Raw genomic sequence first — 18,923 nt, 5'->3', positions numbered from 1 at the left:
ATGTCTAATAGTCCTAACAAGAATGATATGGTAGATTTTGAATATCTAGGTAAACATTGAAAAAAACAACCCTATAAACATAATATGGCTGTAACTACCCATGGTTGATATCCTCGTTGGTTTTATAATTTATTTAGTTGCCCAAGTAATACAATCCTTTTATTTTATTGTCTATTTTGGCACAGTTTTTGAACATTTCCTTTACTTTGGATACCTGATGTAATTCATACCATGTTTTATCAAGTTTAATTTTCTAACAGATCCATTATATACTGTAATTATGACCTCCATAAAAGACTTAAATGTATTGATTTGCCTCTTCTCATTGGTAGCAAATTGAAATCTTAAGTCTTCTAAAACAATGTCAAATTCTTCACCAAGTAACGTGTAAAGTCTTCAAGATGGGTTTAATTTGTGCCACTGGATAACAACCTTTTCTGGATTTGTAATTGTCTCTTTCCACTGGTTTGCTGCTTCAATGTTATTACTGTCTTCACTTATCCAAATCTGTAAAGGAACAATACAACCATTTACCTAACACAATAACGATGAGTTCAGTCAATTACTCTTATTGATGAAAGACAATGGGAAATGTAGTTTACGTATTTTCAATTAAACATCTTTCCACTTTTCCAAAAGTTTTATTTCTCTCTTTGAAACTTAAATGTGAAAACATTTAACCAAATAATTCACTCTGAGGACTATTTTGTATGATCCAATTCAATTTAAAAGTTCAATGTGAGATATTACATAATAATTTCCCCCAAAATAATGAGTATCCTTTCTCATTCAATAAATCTAGGAGCTCAACTTAAAACTGATCCCAATCAGTCAAAAAATTTTTTGTAAAGATTAACTCCAACTATTCTTGATTTAAATTAGATTGATAAGGAATGTGCATTTTCAAGCACTGTATATGTTATATAAAACTATAATTTTAAGTGAAATCTAATCATTAGTCATTCTTGATCTACCGTAAACAATTTCATAATAATCCACAGTAAACAGTACTCTTCACTTATGTAATTTCAGATAATAGATTCGATGAATTTGGGAAAACTATAAAAGCATTATGCAACGTCAAGATAGCACCACGGTTACCTATCATGGAGGTAAGGTGGGCAAGGAATGGAAAAACCTGAATTCTCACCTCAGCTCTACCACTAACAAATGTTGCTGCTTTGAAATTAACTTCTCTGAGACTCAGTTTCTAATTCTTTTAAATAAAGAAATTAGCGCAGGTCACCCACTGGTTTTGAAACGTTTCCCTTTAATTTCATGATCTGAAGAACTTTCCTTCACATAAAATCTTACAAACAACCCTGATATAAAAACGGGTAATGTAAGAGCGCTTTGGTTGATATGGGAGTAGGTGATCTTGACTCCACGTTTGGCTACTCCATCATGGTGGCTCCCAAAACTACCGGAGAAGCTGCAGGAAACAGAGGGCCAGCAAGAACCTTCCCAGAATTATTATTCTTAACTAGAATCTCAACTGAGAAAGCAGAATTACCAAAAAGTTTTCTGAAAATCATCTGTCAAATAAATCTCCTATTCCTTTCCTACATGATAGTTGAAGCTTGATGATACAGGAAAACTTTAACTGAATTCACTTCATGGGTCTTAATGGCTTTGAGAAGTATGCTAGTTGTATGAATTCTTGAGTTTAAGCTTTTTGAATAAGAAAAAGTGAAGAACAAAACTATAATTTTTAAACAAATATTGTAGGTAAAATATATGAAGTAAATCAAAGAGTTAATATCAATTTTTGAAAATTCACATATAATTTTAGGATTTCATGTAGACTACTAATCACATCTTGTCAAATGGAAGCTTTTAAACCAATAATATAGATTTTGGAATTTAAATGTGAGTCACATGATTTTAATTAAGGTAAAACACAATAGACAGCTCCCACTGATCCACTCAGAGTATGGTAAAGAATAAAAAGATAAAAGAAGACAAGTTCCTATAGGATTGGCAAGCAGGCAAGTGCTATGTTGTTTTAGACAAGTTACTGAGAATTTTTAAATAGATTAACCCAGAAACCCATATTGACTATCTAAATATCACAACCACTATTAAATTTGATGTTTTCTACAAGTTCAAATCTAACACATTTCAGTTAATAGCATATAGAGGTAAACATTAAGTTGAACATGAAACAGAATAAAGTTGGATATATGAAGCCTTAAGAAATTTAATTACTTAAGTGTTCCCTCTTCATAACGAATGAGCACTACTGAAAAACTCATCATTCTCATACTTTTTAAAGTTGAAAAGCTCTGAAAAATACTTATTTCCCCTCCCTTTAATAATGTAAAGTTAATTTAGAAAAAAAAAGCCTTATCTACACTAATAAAAGAGAAACATGCAAATTGACTGTACCTCCGCTACGCCCACAAGCCACGCCCACCAGCCAATCAGCAAGTATGCAAATTAATCCAACCAAGATGGCTGCGGCCATGGAGCAAGCAGGAGGCTTGGGTTTTCCCTGGCAATGGAGGAAGCCAAGCTTCCCGCCCACCCTGGCCAGCCCTGGCCTCTGCTCAAGGCTACAAAGTTTCAATTATAAAAGATAAATAAATCCCAACAAAAATGGCAGCAGCCACAGAGCTGGAGAGAGCATGAGGCTTGGATTGGCCCTGGCAATGGAGGAAGCCAAGCTTCCCGCCCACCCTGGCCGGCCCTGGCCTCCGCTCAAGGCTACAAAGTTTCAATTATAGAAGATAAATAAATCCCAGATACCAGGGCCTCCGCTTGGGTTGCCATGGGGCATGGCCGGCCTGCAAACCACCACAGGCTTCTCGACCAGGCCGCCCCATTCTCCAATGGAACCCCCACCCTGATCCAGGACACCCTTCAGGGCAAACCAGCCGGCCCCCACCCGTGCACCAGGCCTCTATCCTATCTAATAAAAGAGTAATATGCAAATTGACCACCACTCCAACACACAATATGGCTGCCCCCATGTGGACACAAGATGGCCACCACAAGATGGCCAGCAGGGGAGGGCATTTGGGGGGGACCCAGCCTACAGGGGAGGGCAGTTGGGGGGGACCAGGCCTGCAGGGGAGGGCAGTTGGGACAATCAGGCCAGCCGGGGAGCAGTTAGGTGTCGATCAGGCTGGCAGGGGAGTGGTTAGGGGGTGATCAGGCTGTAGGCAGAAGCAGTTAGGGGCAATCAGGCAGAGGCAGGTGAGTGGTTGGGAGTCAGCAGTCCTGGATTGTGATAGGATTGGGGCTAATCGGGCAGTTGGACATCCCTCAAGGGGTCCCAGATTGGAGAGGGTGCAGGCTGGGCTGAGGGACACCCCCTCCCCGCCCCCATGCACAAATTTCATGCACTGGGCCTCTAGTATTAAGATAAGCCTGATTGCTCAGAAATTCCAACTACTTGTATTAAAGCAAAAACTGTGATAAAATTTAATTTTTGTGGCAACACTTCATTTTAATTTATGATGCCAAAGAATTATACTCTATTAAACTTCCATTTTATCCTATATTCCTTTTGTTAACCAACTGTTTAAATGCATAGAAAAGTGCAAGGCAAGAATCCAAGATAAAAACTCCTACTAACCTGCCCCACGAAGTGTCTTCTTCTTACAGAGCTTCGACTATAAAGCTTAACGAGAAAAACAATTCCCCTTTCGTTCTGTATAAGTGGGAAAATCATAGTCTCTCCCCACTTTACCCTTCCATTGGAGGCCTTCAGTAGGCGTGTCTTCTTCTTATAAATCAGCTCTCCTGAGCTGAACATTGCCACCTTCACAAAAAAACCTGAAACGTAAGAAATTTTGATATATAAAATTGTATTTAAAACACCATATCAAAATCTGTACCTATACGTTTGTTTTAAAAAATATAAAGAAGCCACTTTTCAAGATCTGATGAGCTATTGCCATAACAGGAAACATATTCTAGTAGAATCTGCCAGTAAAATCATCTTGGCCTTGTGCTTGTATGAGAGAAGGTTCTTTAACTACCTTTACACAGTTATTGTTTTATTCCGATTTTCACTCTTCTTTGGGGAACTTGAACAATTTTCCTTAGAAAGTAATTTATTTTACATAGATGTTCAAATGAATTGGTAATTATAAATGGCACTGTCTTGTTATTATTGAATCTGTTCTGAATTTGAAATTATATTCTCCTCCTTGTTTATATTCTCTTTATTTGTTGCTTGATCCAACCTACCATAGGTTTGTCAATTTTAATGATCTTTTCAAAGAAAAAGCTTTCAGTTTTATCACTTATGTCTTTTGTTGTTGCCTCAACATTTATTATCAACTTCAACTTCGGCTCCAATTCCTTACTTCTTTCCTTGGTGTTTGCTGTTTACCTAGTTTCGTGAGTTGAATGCTTGGCTGTATTTTTTAGTCTCATTAGTTACAGTGGACATTCATTACTTTTGTCTGCTTCAGATAGTTCCTCTTCTTCTAGTAGAAACAAGGAGTGCTCTTGCCCCACTCTTAGCCCTTTAGGTGGGACTGACCTCAACCTCCAGCTCTAGGGGCGGCCCTGGGAACCAGGCCTATGCACCCGAAGTATCAGAATTCCTGGCTGGGCCCAAAGGGTGGGAGGAAAATGTGTTTCAAGGGTTGTGTTTGACATTTTTGTGTTTGCTTTTTTTTTTTAAATTAAATTTCTCATTAGCAGAGTATCCAACAAAGCTTGCATAGGACAATTCCTCTAGGCTGGAGAAACATCTGGCAGTCCTCTGGACACTCAAGCTACAGTAACTAATGAGCCAACTAAGGAATAGCCTCAAATGCAGAGGTCACAACTGGATAAGAATCAAGAGACCAGTGGATTCAGGTAGACACAAGGATTAAAATTTGAAACCCAATAAAGTGATTCTAAGTTAAAAGGTAAGTATTCATGTTAAGTAAAAAAAGATTACTAGAATTTTAATCTCCACTGTAGGAAATGTAGGGAAAAACCGATCTTTTGCTAATATTGTCTTTAGATTCCACTTTGAACCACTATATACTTACTCAAAGTCAGTGGTGTTGATGAGCTTGGAAGGCACTGTGCCTCAAGAATTTGTAACTGAATCCTGCTGTTCACTGCTTGAAAACAAGTCCCCAACTCAAGTTCTGCATGGCACACCTGCATATCACAAAAGTGTCATTTGGTAATTAAGAATAAAGTTTTGGGATATTTCAAAAATTCAAAATTAAAGAGCTAAGATGAGTCATCTTATAATCACTGCTTTTTATTGACACACAAAACTACATGTCATAAGAGAAGGTTTAGACATAAGTGTCATGGGTTCTGTACGTATGAGCTCTTCATTTTCATGGATTCTGAAACTGCAAGTTACAGCTACACACTGATTCTTCCAAGTCAGGGAGACCAAAAGACAATTCACATTAAAAGCAACTTAAATCCCTAAGCAGTTTTACTAGAGATCATGCCAGTGAAATAAACACGGAAAGAGCAAGCATATGTCCAAAAGACTTAAATGTAGTCATTCGAATTGTTTTTTTGAGAACGTATGAAACATAATTTGAAAGTGCAATATATGAGAATCATCATTCTTTTTTTTCTCAATGTAGAAATCAGAGTAGGTGCTAGCAAAATCAGAAGATAACGGATTGCTACAATGAAAAGATCTGTGGGTTGGGAGCTGAATTACTCTGCTGTATGGAAGCAAGCCAGAGAGAAGAGCGTTGGCAGGAAGGGAGCTAGTGAAAGTTATGAGGCAGTAAATAATAAGGAAAAGGTCAAAGAAAACCTGAGGCAAACAATAAGAGGGAGACGGAGAGACGGGGGAAAGAGAAAATGTGCTCTTCAGTATTGCTGACTAACAGCAGAATAAAGCTGGTAACTTGTTTGTGAAACACAACGCGGACCAGCCTACTTCTCTGGCTTCCAACATCCTTGGAGTGAAAAAAGAGAAACATAAAGCTGTCCAAACACAAAAACATTACTCTTCACATGTTGAAAAGAGAAGGTATGGAAATGAAGCGAGAACATAACGTTAAGAGATCTCACAGGGCTCAGCACAGACAGACACAAAACTCTTTGCTAATATTAATTCCAACAAAGCTATAGCCCAGCTGAGTGACGCTTGGTGATGAGCTTTCTAGTTGATCACCGCCCAGCAGTCCCAATAACTGGCTCTGGGCTCACTGAAAAAGGACCTTTCTAGGTACATTCCGTTGGCTGAATCTTGGGCATTTTCTTGAAACACGATTCTGTGTTTTAGAAATTGGTAATGCCACGCCCTGGCCGGTGGTGCTCAGCCCTCGCACCAAAGGGTCACGGGTTTGATTCCCAGGCAAGGGCATCTACCTGGGGTGCAGGTTCTATCACTGGCTCTGGTTGGGGTGCCTCGGGAGGCAACCAATCGCTGTGTGTCTCTCTCATATTGATGTTTCTCTCTCTGCCCCCAGCCCCCATTTCTCTCTAGAAATCAATGGAAAAAATATCCTCGGGTGAGGAACAACAAAAATAAATAAAAAGAAACTGGTCATGCCATAAGAAATTAAGACATAAACAGTGAAATGTGAATCACTTAAAAGCATAAACTCAACTGTTGAGAAGTTAAACTCCCCTGTGAAATGACTGAAGTGATGATAAAACTTGTCTATTTTTGGCAAAAAGAAACACTGATTTTAATAAATAAGTGAATGTACTGCTTTTGCTTTCAATCAGAATAAAATTGGATTAATAAACCTTTTCACATGAACTAAAGCTGTAGCCATACATAAAATAAAACCTTGGCTGATATAAGACCTCTGATATATAATTTGGTAGAAACGGAACCATAATCGTTCATCCAGATTCTCCAAGGCAGGTAAGATTCTAATGTCTCATTCCCCAGAAAATACCTTTGCTGGGTCTGATGCACTCTCCTAGTCTCACTAATTTAAGTTTTAATACATGAATTATCCATTTGAATATCTGTGCCTTCTATAAACCAGGGTTGCAGATTACTGTCTACGAAGCTAGTTTCAAAGATGCAAGTGATGAACTATCACAGCTATAAAACAAATGTATTTAAACATATTTTAACACAATAATCTAATTTTGCACTCTTTCCTTCATCATTCATTCTTTCATATCTACCTACATACAAATACTCAATGCAAAGAACATGACAGGCTGTTGCTAAGAGCACTGTAAATTATAAAGAAAACAGATGAAAACTCAAGCCTTGTTTTGTTTAAAACAAGTAACTTAAATAATTCTTAGTTGTAATAAATGCTATAAAAAACACATTGGGGATGGAACAGAAAATAATAGGCATGGAATAAAGAAATACAGATGCCTCTGGCCGCATCCCCCAAATATTCTGATTTAATTGGTTTAGGTGTGGGTATGTTTTTAAAGCTCCCTAGGTGATTCTAATGTGTACCCAGGGTTAAGAACCACTTTATGTCATCGTAAATATTTTTGAAAAGTAGGTGAAATATAAAACTTACATAAATTTAAAATCATATAAGGTTCGACCTTATAAAAGCTTATGGCTGATTTCTATAAATGTTATCCTGACATAGAAACTATATAATTACATTATTAGGGATTTCTAAACACTCTAAGTGTCCAGCTGGCTAGCTGAGAGAAGAGAATGTCAAGTTTCAAAGATAATCAAGTTCTTTACAAAAAATACCAGCTGTAAGAACTTTGTTCCTGCCAAATTTATGGACAGATATATAGCTTACTCAGGATTAAAAACAACTTTCCCAATCTGTCTGAAGGCAGTCTCTGATGGAGCTTACAGTCTATGATTCTTTCCTGTTTTTCTTACGTTATCAGCTACTAAAAAAAACTTTTTATAAAATTAATTGATAATTTAAAGTTACTCATACTTTAGGGTTTTTTTAATATATTATTGTCACTTACAGGAATTTTTGAAGGTGGTGCTATATCCAAAGAGTAATCCATTTCCTGTGTGCTAAGAGTTCTGAGTGACAGTGAGCATTCGCCAATGGTCTTCTTCCTGGGAGTCTGGGTTTGAACCTTAAATACAAGCCTTACACTTTGCAGACTTTGGAGTTTAATAGCAAACACAAAAGTTTCCATAAACTCAATTGTCTAAAAAAAAAAAAGAAAATATAAAGTATATGAATAAAAGGACTGAAAAAAGGGTGATATGCCAACATAACATAAATAAAAATAACACATTTTAATCTAGGAAAGGTAGATTTGATTTTTTACAACAATAAAAAGATATTTTTTAATGCAAACAAAAATGAGAATGACCATGACTTGTTTTTCCAGAATTTATCCTAGATACTGCCTTTCTTAATTTTCCCAAATCATCCTTTTAATTACTTAGTCAGGAATTCAGGTCAATATCAACACCAAGCATACCAGAATATATATAGCTTTTCTCCTTTTTGAAAATGAGATTGTTTTTCATCTTTGGTTCTGGGGCAGCTTTTCTGCTATTTACAATTCTTCCACAGCAAGTAAGAGTGGTTTAAAAATTTCAGGTGAGCTCTCTCAGTACCCAAAATCTAACTGGTTCACATTACAAGACTTGAATTATTTCTTTAAGGGAGCGATTGTTTGTCTAATGATCTTCCCATCTATTGGGATCCAATTTCTCTTTTGGTAATGTTTGTCCCACTCTTTCCAATCTGAAAATCAATCTCCTTAACAGAGAAGACAAAGAAAAACGTGAATATTAAGTTCTACCTTCTCACATAAGCATCTACCCTATGCAGCAAGCCCGTGTTTTCCATGCTTGAAAAAATTTCAAATATTCTTTTGTTACTTTTAACATATATTTTTAATCTTTATTGTTGAGAGTATTACATATGTCCCCCATCGACCCCATCCAGCCCATTCCCAACCCCCACCCCAGGCCCTCACCACCCCACTGTCTGTTGTCCATGGGTTATGCATATATGCATACAAGATCTTTGGTTAATTACCTCCCACTTACTTTTAATATTTTTAAACCTTGTCTTACCTTGGGCTAACATTTTCTTGACACTACACTGTACATACTCCCTTCTTTCCATTTTAATGCATCCTTTTGAAAAAGGAGTTGTTGTTTTTTCTTTTGAAAAGGCAAGTTATCTGGGCAACTAACAATGTATTTTATATATTATGCTCAATTTTTCTCTTTTATTGTAATTTTTATGTTTGTGTAGTTAGAATTGTGCTTCTTGAGAACCTCCAAACCACTTAAGCTTTCTTTTCCCCCCTAACTTTTCCTAAGTTTACTTCGTTTTATTTGAAAATTAAAAAGTGAAATAAGTAAGTGTCAGGATTATAGCCAGAGATAAGACATTTCCATTTAGACGTCCTATAATCTATATTTTCATAAAGGAATATCCTACTACATATACATCACTTTTAATTTCTGCCTTCTCACTTATTAAGAACATTTTCCCATATCCTTAAAAACTCTTCCTAAACATTATTTCTCATAGCTTTCTAGTATTCTATTACATGGTGTTATGGTTTGAATTGTGTCCCCCCAAAACATATGTTGAAATCCTAACCCTGAATGTGACCTTATTTGGAAATAGGGTCATTGAGGATGTAATTAGTGAAGTTAAGATGAGGTAATATTGGAGTAGAGAGACTGACTGGTATCCTTATAAGAAAATGGCCATGAAGAGACACAGAGAGACAGGGAGAACGCCATGGGCAGATGGAAGGTGCTGACAGAGTGAAGGCAAGGAATGCCAGGGACTGCTGGCCATCACCAGAACTAGGAGAGGCAGGAACAGATCTTCTCTCGGAAAAGGAACCAACGCTGCTGAAATCTTGAGACCAGACTTCCTCCAAAACTGTGAGAGATCAATTTTTGTTGTTCTAAGCCAAAACCCTAAGAAACTATTACATATGGTATTCCATGAGTTTTCTCAATCATTCCCCTATATGAGACATTTAGATTGTTTCCAACTTTTCCACTATGGATAACACACACACACACACACACACACACACACACACACACACACACACACAGGATTGGCAAAAGTAGGTTTACAGTTGTGAGTACATGAAACAGAATTTATTCTATTACTTATTAACTAGAGGCCTGATGCACAAAATTCGTGCAAGAGTAGGCCTTCCTTCCCCCAGCTGCTGGCACCAGCTTCCCTCTGGCACCCAGGACCCGGGCTTTGCTCCAGCTGCCAGCAGGCACCCGGGACCCAGGCTTCCCTCCAGCCCCAGCTTTGTCCGGAAGGACATCTGGTCTAATTAGCATATTACCCTTTTATTATTTTAGATTATTCTATTATTTATTTGTATCATTTGTTTTCTTATTATTATTGCTATTATTTCATATCCTTTCTTATGCTTTATCTTTTAGCCAATGATGGGGAAGCATGTCCACAAATTGATGACAATAAAGAACTCTGTGCCAAAGTGTGCTTGAGGATAGCAAGTAGACTACAAGAATCCTATATAATCCTATATAATAAAAGGGTAATATGCAAATTGATCCTAACAGCAGAACTACCAGGAACCACCGGTCACTATGACATGCACTGACCATCAGGGGGCAGACGCTCAATGCAGGAGCTCCGCTCAGCCACAAGCCGGGCTGACGGCTTTGAGTGCAGGAGGAGTGGCGGGAGCCTCTCCTGCCTCCTCGGCAGCGCTAAGGATGTCCTATTGCGGCTTAGGCCTGCTCCCCTTTTATTATATAGGATTATATAGGATTCTTGTAGTCTACTTGCTATACTCAAGCACACTTTGGCACAGAGTTCTTTATTGTCAGGAGTGGTAGTAAGTCATCAATTGGATATCCCCCGAGGGCTCCCGGGCTGCCAGAGGGATATCTGACTGTCAGCTTAGGCCCAATCCCCTGGGGAGCAGGCCTAAGCTGGCAGGTGGACATCCCCTGAGGGGTCCCAGGCTGTGAGAGGGTGCAGGCTGGGCTGAGGGACACCCTCCCTCCCCGAGTGCATGAATTTTCGTGCACTGGGCCTCTAGTGTGTAAATAATGAAGGTTGGCAATTTGAGCACTTACAAGATTGTACTCAAGTGCACTGTGCCATTGTGACATGCTTTTGAGTTAATAAAGCTATTGTAATAATCATAGCCCGCATGTCTTTTTCCATATGAACAATTGTAAGCCTACTTTTGTCCCACCCTATAAATGTATTTTATATATATATTAGATTATTTCTATGGAACAGATTCCAAGTAGAATAACTACATTAAAAAGTATACATAACTTAAGGTTTTGATGTGTATTGTCATAAAATAACTTTCAGAAAGTTTTATGTTCTAGAGTACTTGTAAAATTTTTTTTCTACTTTTAATAAACAAAAAAGACAGGAAATAAAGATAAAGCAATATGTAATTTCATGTTTATTAGACATCTGAAATACCTTATTTTTAAAAAATGTTTTTGTAGAAAACATTTGCATGGAAAAATACTAACCTTTCAACCCATATCAAAAGACAAAGATGAATATAAGTTAATGTGAAATCTAGAGCATATAAAACCAAATTCAGGATAATAAAGGAAAGTATTTAAAAGAAATAAATTGCAATAATACAATTATTTCTCAAAGCCATATGGGGGGAGAGGATGAAAAAATAGACATTTTCCTTTCATAAGAGAAATATAAAGAGTTTTCTTATATATTGTTCATCTTCTATGTATTTTAGTGATTAAAATTTTCTTTTTAAATGCACCTTAATATTGGACAATGAAATATCAAGTACTTTTACTAGTAAGGCTCAAAATTGTCATTAAAGAGCAAGGCGTACATAATTTGTAGTTTTCCTAAAATAAAACACTTTTTTATTCCAATTCCTCACATGAGTTAAAGTGACAAACATGAGAAAAACATAAAAAGAAATTCAAACACAAACAGCCACTTACATTGGAGCCTTCCTTGGCTGAAGATTTGAAATGCACTGGTTTGGGCAATGTTAGGACTCCTTTTATAGAGATAGCAGGAGTGTCGCCGTAACTAGAGGGCCAACTTAAATCTTTGCACTAAAAAATTAAAAATACAGCTTGAATTTTACAAAGGACATTGACAATACAAATATTTTATGTATTTTTTGAGTTAATGACTTTAGATACAAACTGTAAAAGTAAACTTACTGAAACCTCCTGTTTCATCTACATTAAAATAATCTGACATTTAATGTTCTAAACATCACATCAATCTATCTGAGGTTAAAAATAAAATACTTCCATCACACCTATTAATTTATTTTCTTTAGATTCTTTATTACATACTATTTTCTGCAAAATACTATAAAACTCTAAATTCCAAAGAGATAATGATCCCATTCCCCAGAAGAGAGCAAAAATATATGCTTATAATGTCTAAATATTCAATTTTGTAAGAAAACTTGGTATTCACTGTAATAATGTACCTGTAATACTGTGATCCAGATTTGCTCTGCTGAAGAATTATAAAACACCTTCACATTCAATCTCCCCAAATCTCTTTCATCTCCTGACAGAGTAATGGTATCTGAATTGTAAAAGGACAAAGACGTTTGAGATACTATGCAATCCTTCTAACCCAATTAAGCTTTGATACAATTCAATTTTAAAGACAAAATAGAAAAATGCTACAATTATTTTTTAAAGTTGACAATTTAATAAAACAAACATCACCCTTTAATGTTTTACTGAAGTGCTAGGGGGAAGATAAACTATAAAAAGTAATACATGGGCCCTGGCTCATGTGGGTTAGTGGTTAGAGTGTCACCCATGCACCGCAGGGGTGCAGGTTTGATCCCCGGGCCCCAGTTAGGGGCTAGTGTGGGAGGCAACCAATTGATGTGTGTGTCTCTCTCTTTCTTTCTGTATGCCTCTCTCTCTCTCTCTCCCTTCCTCTCCCTCTTCCCCTTCTTCCTGTCCTTCCACTCTCTCTAAAAATCAGTGGGAAAAAATATCCTTGGGTGAGGATTAACAAACAAACAAAAAAGTAATGCATGGCTTAAAAACTTAACCCAATTATAACCTGAGAAATTTAAGTTAAAACAAAAACTTTCCCAAATAATATTAATATGGCCTTAATACTCTATACTTCAGCAAGGTCCTTACTAATATACTTTAAAACAAACCAACAATGGATATTTAACTGCTCCACTTTTAAAAAGATGTATTCATGTCTGAACACTAAAACAGAGTCCATCTGATGTGTGTATTCATACACAGGTAACATTGCCAACGCATATATAACTAGAGGCCTGGTGCACGGATTCCTGCACGGATGGGGTCCCTCAGCCTGGTCTGCACCCTTCTTGCAATCCGGGACCCCTCGGGGGGTGTAGCAGTGCCAAAGTGGCAGGTGGCCGGGAAGGAGCCCCAGCCGGGGCGTCTCATCCCGGCCCTGCTGCACCTGCTGCCTCGTGGAGGTAGGAGATGCTCCCAGTGCCGCAGCTGTGCTCACCAGCCACGAGCCCAGCTTCTGGCGGAGCTACATTCCCACTGCAGGAGCACACTGACCACCAGGGGGCAGCTCCTGCGTTGAGCGTCTGTCCCCTGGTGGTCAGTGCGCATCATAGCGACCCGTCAACTAGTTGTTCCAGTTGTTCGGTTGTAAAGGTCGCTTAGGCTTTTATATGTACAGGCAGTGCTCGGGTTACGTCAGACTCGATGTACGTCGTTTCGTGGTTACGTTGCCATCTCCCATTTATTTATATAAAAAAAAGTTCCGTCATTTTGACGTATGTACATATGTACTTTATGTTTTTTGTTATTTACTGTATTTACCACAAGGTCAGGAATTGTTATCTTTCTTTTAAGTTTTTTTTTACTGTTTCACTTCATTACTGCTGTGTATGTGCTCCATGTGAGTGACGTAGGTGCTTATGTAGGTGGGTTCTGACTTACGGCGAAAATCGCATTACGTCGAACCATAGGAACGGATCTCCAATGCAACCTGAGGACCTACTGTATAGATTATCTAGAGTTTCTCTTACTATATCATATATACTTTCAAATTACTATTGGGTAGAAATAATTCCCTTAAGAATATAAAAATAGGGTACTTTATTCCTTACCCAAGCTTCTGTTGCTCCCCTGAGAATTTTTCCTCGATGAAGAGCTGCTAGGCACACTGGACAGTGAATCATGTCTCTGCAAATAGAATGCTTTAGTCAGAAACTACGTATCAAACTTGAAGGAGTCGGAAATAATACCTACCCTACTACCAAAATGCATGCTGACCATTTTGACAGTTACTGATCAGAATTTCCCACTTTTAGATAGAAAAGATTTCTGTGTGTGTTATCAGGAAAATCTCACATATCTTACTAGATAATATAGGGAAAAGCCTTTGCAGTTCGGTTTGGTTTGGTAATAAGGATGAAGAGATTATGGCTATGTTTCAGATTTAAAGGTACTAATAAAAATCTGAATATATTTGCAAGTGCCCTGCTACCTAACAACCTGTAAAGCAAGTTATTACAGCATGGTCCCTCTGGACCGGGAGGTACAGCATCACCTGGGAAACTATTAGAAATACAAACTCACTGCAGAGCTACTAAATCAAAAGCTCTGGAGCTGAGGCCTGGCATCCTGTATTTTAACAAGCTCTCTACACAATCCCAATGCATGTTAAAGAACCGGTGCTATAAAGAATTAAGTTTACAAAAATTAATTAAACTGGGATTATTAAAGATTATTTAGAATACACTTCATTTTAATAAAATATATGTTCATATGAAAAAAGTCCACAAATATGTAAAAACAATATTTTCACAGTGTTTTTACTCAGTTATAGGCATATAGGTGATTTGTCTTTTTACTTTGCTTAAGTCTACTTTCTAAGTTTTAAGTAATAATCACAGTTCACTTGTATTAAAAAAAGAAACATTTTTTTAAATGTCAAAAATTTGTCAATTTTATTTGAAACATAGAAGGACAGTATTTTAATATAAATGAATAAAGTTCTACATCTCAATAGAAATACTTTTTATTAACTAGTTATGTTTATTAAAGAAAGTAAAATCAATAAGCACTTTTAAATATATACCATTTAAATTCCAAGTATCTGAGTGCATATCAAATGAGAGGTGTAAGACTCATAAAAATAAAAAAAAACCAACAAAAAACTACTGCCTTTTTTATTCACTTGAAAGCTAAAATAATGCACATGGGAAATATCAAGTGTTTATCCTAAGAGGTATGAGAATAGATACATCTACATAAGATGCAAAACATGTTGTTCCTAATGTAATTTACACGCTTCTGAATTTTTAGCTTGAAAATAAATTATCAGGTATAATTAAATTTATATAAATAATTTACCTGCATGAACTTCTGAGATGAACTTGTAAGATCAAACATAGACTTGCTTAGCCCAGGGGAACCAGGGAGTTTGTTGGTCCTTAAGTCACAAACTACAAAAAGACATAAGTAAATTAGTTATTCTTATAGTAAAAAAGAAGAAATTCTACTTAATTACAATGAATTAAATCTTTTTAGGAATACATCATGAACATTATGCACAAATCTACTTACAAGATAAAACCTAACAAAATTTAAATTTTTTTTCAATTATTTTACTTTGAAACAGAAACCAATAAAAATCAAACAATACATTTTTACATCCACATCAAATATCAAGCAGGGAAATTCATTCTTTTTGCCACATTCCTCAATTCTTCATCTCGTAAGAATCATCAAAGAAGAGGTAAGTACTCTGCGCTAAATACAATTCAACTATTTAATGAGCACTTACTTTTAAAAAATCAATACCGAATCCTAGGTGATCCTATATTGCTAGTTTCCCTCCTGAACTGTGAGATCCTGGAAGAATAGAACTCTGTATTCTAATGTGTATTCTAGCACAGTACTGCAATAAATAAATACTTAAATAAGTATTTCTACTTTACTTTTAGTACCTGAATTCAAGGTTGAGACAGATATATGACCTTCCGAAGAACAGTGAGAAATTTGTGAATCAGATATGTACAAGACAGACTATAACTGATGGAGTTTCAAATATGAAACTAAGAAAGTTCTAAAAATATTTAGGCATTTTCTGTTTTCTTTGTTTACATTTGTAAACATACCATGTTTCTAAATATATCATTTTTACTAAATAGAGCAGAAAAGGAAAAAGCTAGTAAATATCTGTTGTAAAATTTATGAATGGATAAATTATATATAAAATAAAACTTTTTTTTTTCAAAAAAGGACAAATAAAATGGAATTTAGAACTCACTAACACATACAACTTATTAGTCTTTCCATTTTTATATTAGATATAATGCCACAAAGAGGTCAGGATGCTTATCTCATCACTTCTGAAGCCTGGTTTTTCCTTATTTGTAAACTAGAGGCCCAGTGCATGGATTCATGCACTGGTGTGGTCCCTCAGCCTGGCCTGTGAGGATTGGGCCAAAACCAGCTCTCCGATATTCCCCAAGGGGTCCCAGATTGCGAGAGGGCGCAGGCCAGGCCGAGGGACCCCACTGGTGCACAATCGGGGCCGGAGAGGGACCACGGGAGAGCTCCAGGTCATGTCCGGCCTGACTCGCCCAGTCCCAATAGGCCAGACCCCAGCAGCAAGCTAACCTACTGGTCGGAGTGTCTACCTCCTGGTGGTCAGTGTGCATCATAGCTACTGGTCGAACGGTCACTTAGGCTTTTATATATACAGATTGTTTTCCATAGTAAGAATCATCCCTTCCAGGGTCGCTGGTCTAATCTGACTTGTACATTTGCTGAAAGAGAAACACAGAAGCCAGCACTGCTGCCCCCGCTGAGGAGGAGGAAGTGGGAGCAAAGAAAGAAGGATGTGGGGAGTCTGATGGGCTTTGGTCTTTTTGACTAAACCTCTTTTGTAACATGTTCAATAAAAAGCTGAACTCTGAAAAAAAAAGAAAGAGCTACAAGGAGGAAAACACACACAAAAATTTCAAACCTGATCCATATAGTCTTGTCACTTCTGAGGTAGGGGGAAAGCGCCGACTCAAATCTGGTGAAATGTGCTGATACATATAGAACGGGTTATATACGTCATAGCTGGATCCAGGGTGGGATGAGCCGGAAAGTTCTGCCTTGCGATCCCCAAAAGATGCTCTGGCAGATCCTGAAAGCAAATGTTTCTAAAGTTTTATGACATCCTTTCCTTGGAGTTACTAGCCAACAGCTGGTGCATTCAAGGCAAAAGAAAAAAAAATTGTTTCGAGTAATATTAACTCACATGTGTTTGATATCTAAAAAAATAAGCACGCTTTTACTAAACTCTAAGTGTGTGGAGTATTCTGCCAGGGATCAGCCATGAACCCTGCTCTGAAGACAATCTGGTAAATTTTTGACATTTTCCTTTGCCCCTAAGCACACTATTCCAAAATGTGGACAATTCTGTATTTTGTGATTGGAGTTTCCTTTTATTTTTCTACTTACACAAAGAACATCTTTTAAGTAACAAGATGATCTCTTTTTAGAAACGTGCTCTTTTCACAAGACCAGAACATTTATAAAAACTGACCACCTGCTCCTTTTTGTCAGGCATCTTTTTGTTGTTGTTGTTAATCCTCATTGTTTTTCCATTGTTTTTCAGAGAGAGTGGAAGGGAGGGGAGAGAGAGAGAAAGAGAGAGAGACAGAGAGAGAGAGAGAGAGAGAGAGAGAGAGAGAGAGAGAGGGAGGAGAGGGAAAGGAAGAGGGAGAAGGAGAAACATCAATGTGAAAGAGACACATCGATTGACTGCCTCCCCTACCTACCCTGATGGGGGCCAGTGATTGAGTCTGCAACTCAGGTACACTCCCTTGACCAGGAATTGACTCTTCAGTGTGCAGGCCGATGCTCTAACCACTGAGGACACCAGTCAGGGCTTTGTCTGACATCTTATCAAGACATCAGTGGTAGCAGCTGCTCTTCGAGTTCGCTACACTGCCCAAGAATGACAAGAAGAAGAACGATGCCAGAAAGTCAGCTAAGAAAGACAAAGACCCAGCGAACAAATCTGGGGGCAAGGCCAAAAAGAAGTCGTGGTCCAAAGGCAAACTTTGGAACAAGCTCAACAGCCTAGTCTTGTTTGACAAAGCACCATATGACAAACTCTGCAAAGAAGTTCCCAACTATAAGCTTATAAGCCCAGCTGTTGTCGCTGAGAGACTGAAGATAGAGCTTCCTTGGCCAGGGAGTTACTAAACTGGCTCAAGTAATTTACACTGGAAACACCAAGGGTGGGGATGCCCCAACTGCTGGAGAAGATGCACGAACAAACTGTACATTTTGAAAAATAAAACGTTATTTAATAAGAAAAGAAACTGACCATATGCTGAGATACACAGAGCCAGTCTCAACAAATTACAAAGGACTGAAATCATAACGAGTATGTTCTCTAACACCAATGCAGCAAAGTTAGAAATCAAGTAGCAAAACGGATAGAAAATATTTATATTGAAACATAAAGGACCAAAAATAATAAAAAACAAGATCGAAAGATTTGCTCTACTGGGTATTAAGAATGGAATACGGGCACCAATGATAAGATCAGTGGAACAGAATAGAAGGCTCAAAAAGAGACACCCATTTTATGGATGCTTGATTTATAATCAGTGTGGCACTGCACAACAGTAGGAAAAGGGATAAGACAACTGAATATTGATATAGAGGAAACAACAACAACCTTCATCCCAACTAAATATATTCACAAGACTTAATTCCTTGTGGATTGTAACTCTAACATAATGTTAAAGGCAAACCAATAAAACTTCTATATTAAGTACATTTATCAGAAAGTCTTCACAGCCTTAGGGCAGAGAAGCACTTCTTAAAGGGAACATAGCCTTAATTATTACAAATTTTTAATAAACTCAACTACATTAAATTTGAAATTTTCCATTTGTCAAAAGACTATTTAAAAGAGTAAAGAGGTAACCCACAGAGGGGAGAAGATATGTGCAACAAATATAACTGACAAAGGGCTTATATCCAGAATTTATGAGGCACTCCCACAAATCAATAAGAAAAAAACAAGCAAGCCTATATGTAAATTAGCTTA

At 37.3% G+C, this 18,923-nt stretch overlaps 1 protein-coding gene and 1 pseudogene across 3 annotated transcripts in view; one reads left to right on the top strand and one right to left on the bottom strand.

Moving 5' to 3' along the window:
• Positions 1–228: 228 nt before the first annotated feature.
• TC2N (tandem C2 domains, nuclear) overlaps positions 229–18,923 on the bottom strand; it is a 42,212-nt gene continuing 23,517 nt past the window's right edge. For all 3 annotated transcript variants that reach the window (XM_028155925.2, XM_028155926.2, XM_054715825.1), the window contains exons 4-12: positions 16,833–17,000; positions 15,212–15,303; positions 13,963–14,038; positions 12,322–12,422; positions 11,816–11,932; positions 7,855–8,046; positions 4,998–5,112; positions 3,581–3,780; positions 229–507 (exon numbers count right to left, since the gene is read on the bottom strand). In XM_028155925.2, coding sequence (XP_028011726.2) covers positions 397–507; positions 3,581–3,780; positions 4,998–5,112; positions 7,855–8,046; positions 11,816–11,932; positions 12,322–12,422; positions 13,963–14,038; positions 15,212–15,303; positions 16,833–17,000 — 1,172 coding nt within the window. In that variant the 3' untranslated portion in view covers positions 229–396. The remainder of the gene's footprint in view (positions 508–3,580; positions 3,781–4,997; positions 5,113–7,854; positions 8,047–11,815; positions 11,933–12,321; positions 12,423–13,962; positions 14,039–15,211; positions 15,304–16,832; positions 17,001–18,923) is intronic.
• Positions 17,264–18,155, top strand: LOC114234055 (40S ribosomal protein S25-like; annotated as a pseudogene).

This window comes from Eptesicus fuscus, chromosome 5 (assembly GCF_027574615.1).
Source record: "Eptesicus fuscus isolate TK198812 chromosome 5, DD_ASM_mEF_20220401, whole genome shotgun sequence".
In the NCBI taxonomy this organism is placed as follows: domain Eukaryota; kingdom Metazoa; phylum Chordata; class Mammalia; order Chiroptera; family Vespertilionidae; genus Eptesicus; species Eptesicus fuscus.
Note: the sequence above shows the minus strand (reverse complement) of the source record. Positions and strands in the feature narration are given on the sequence as shown.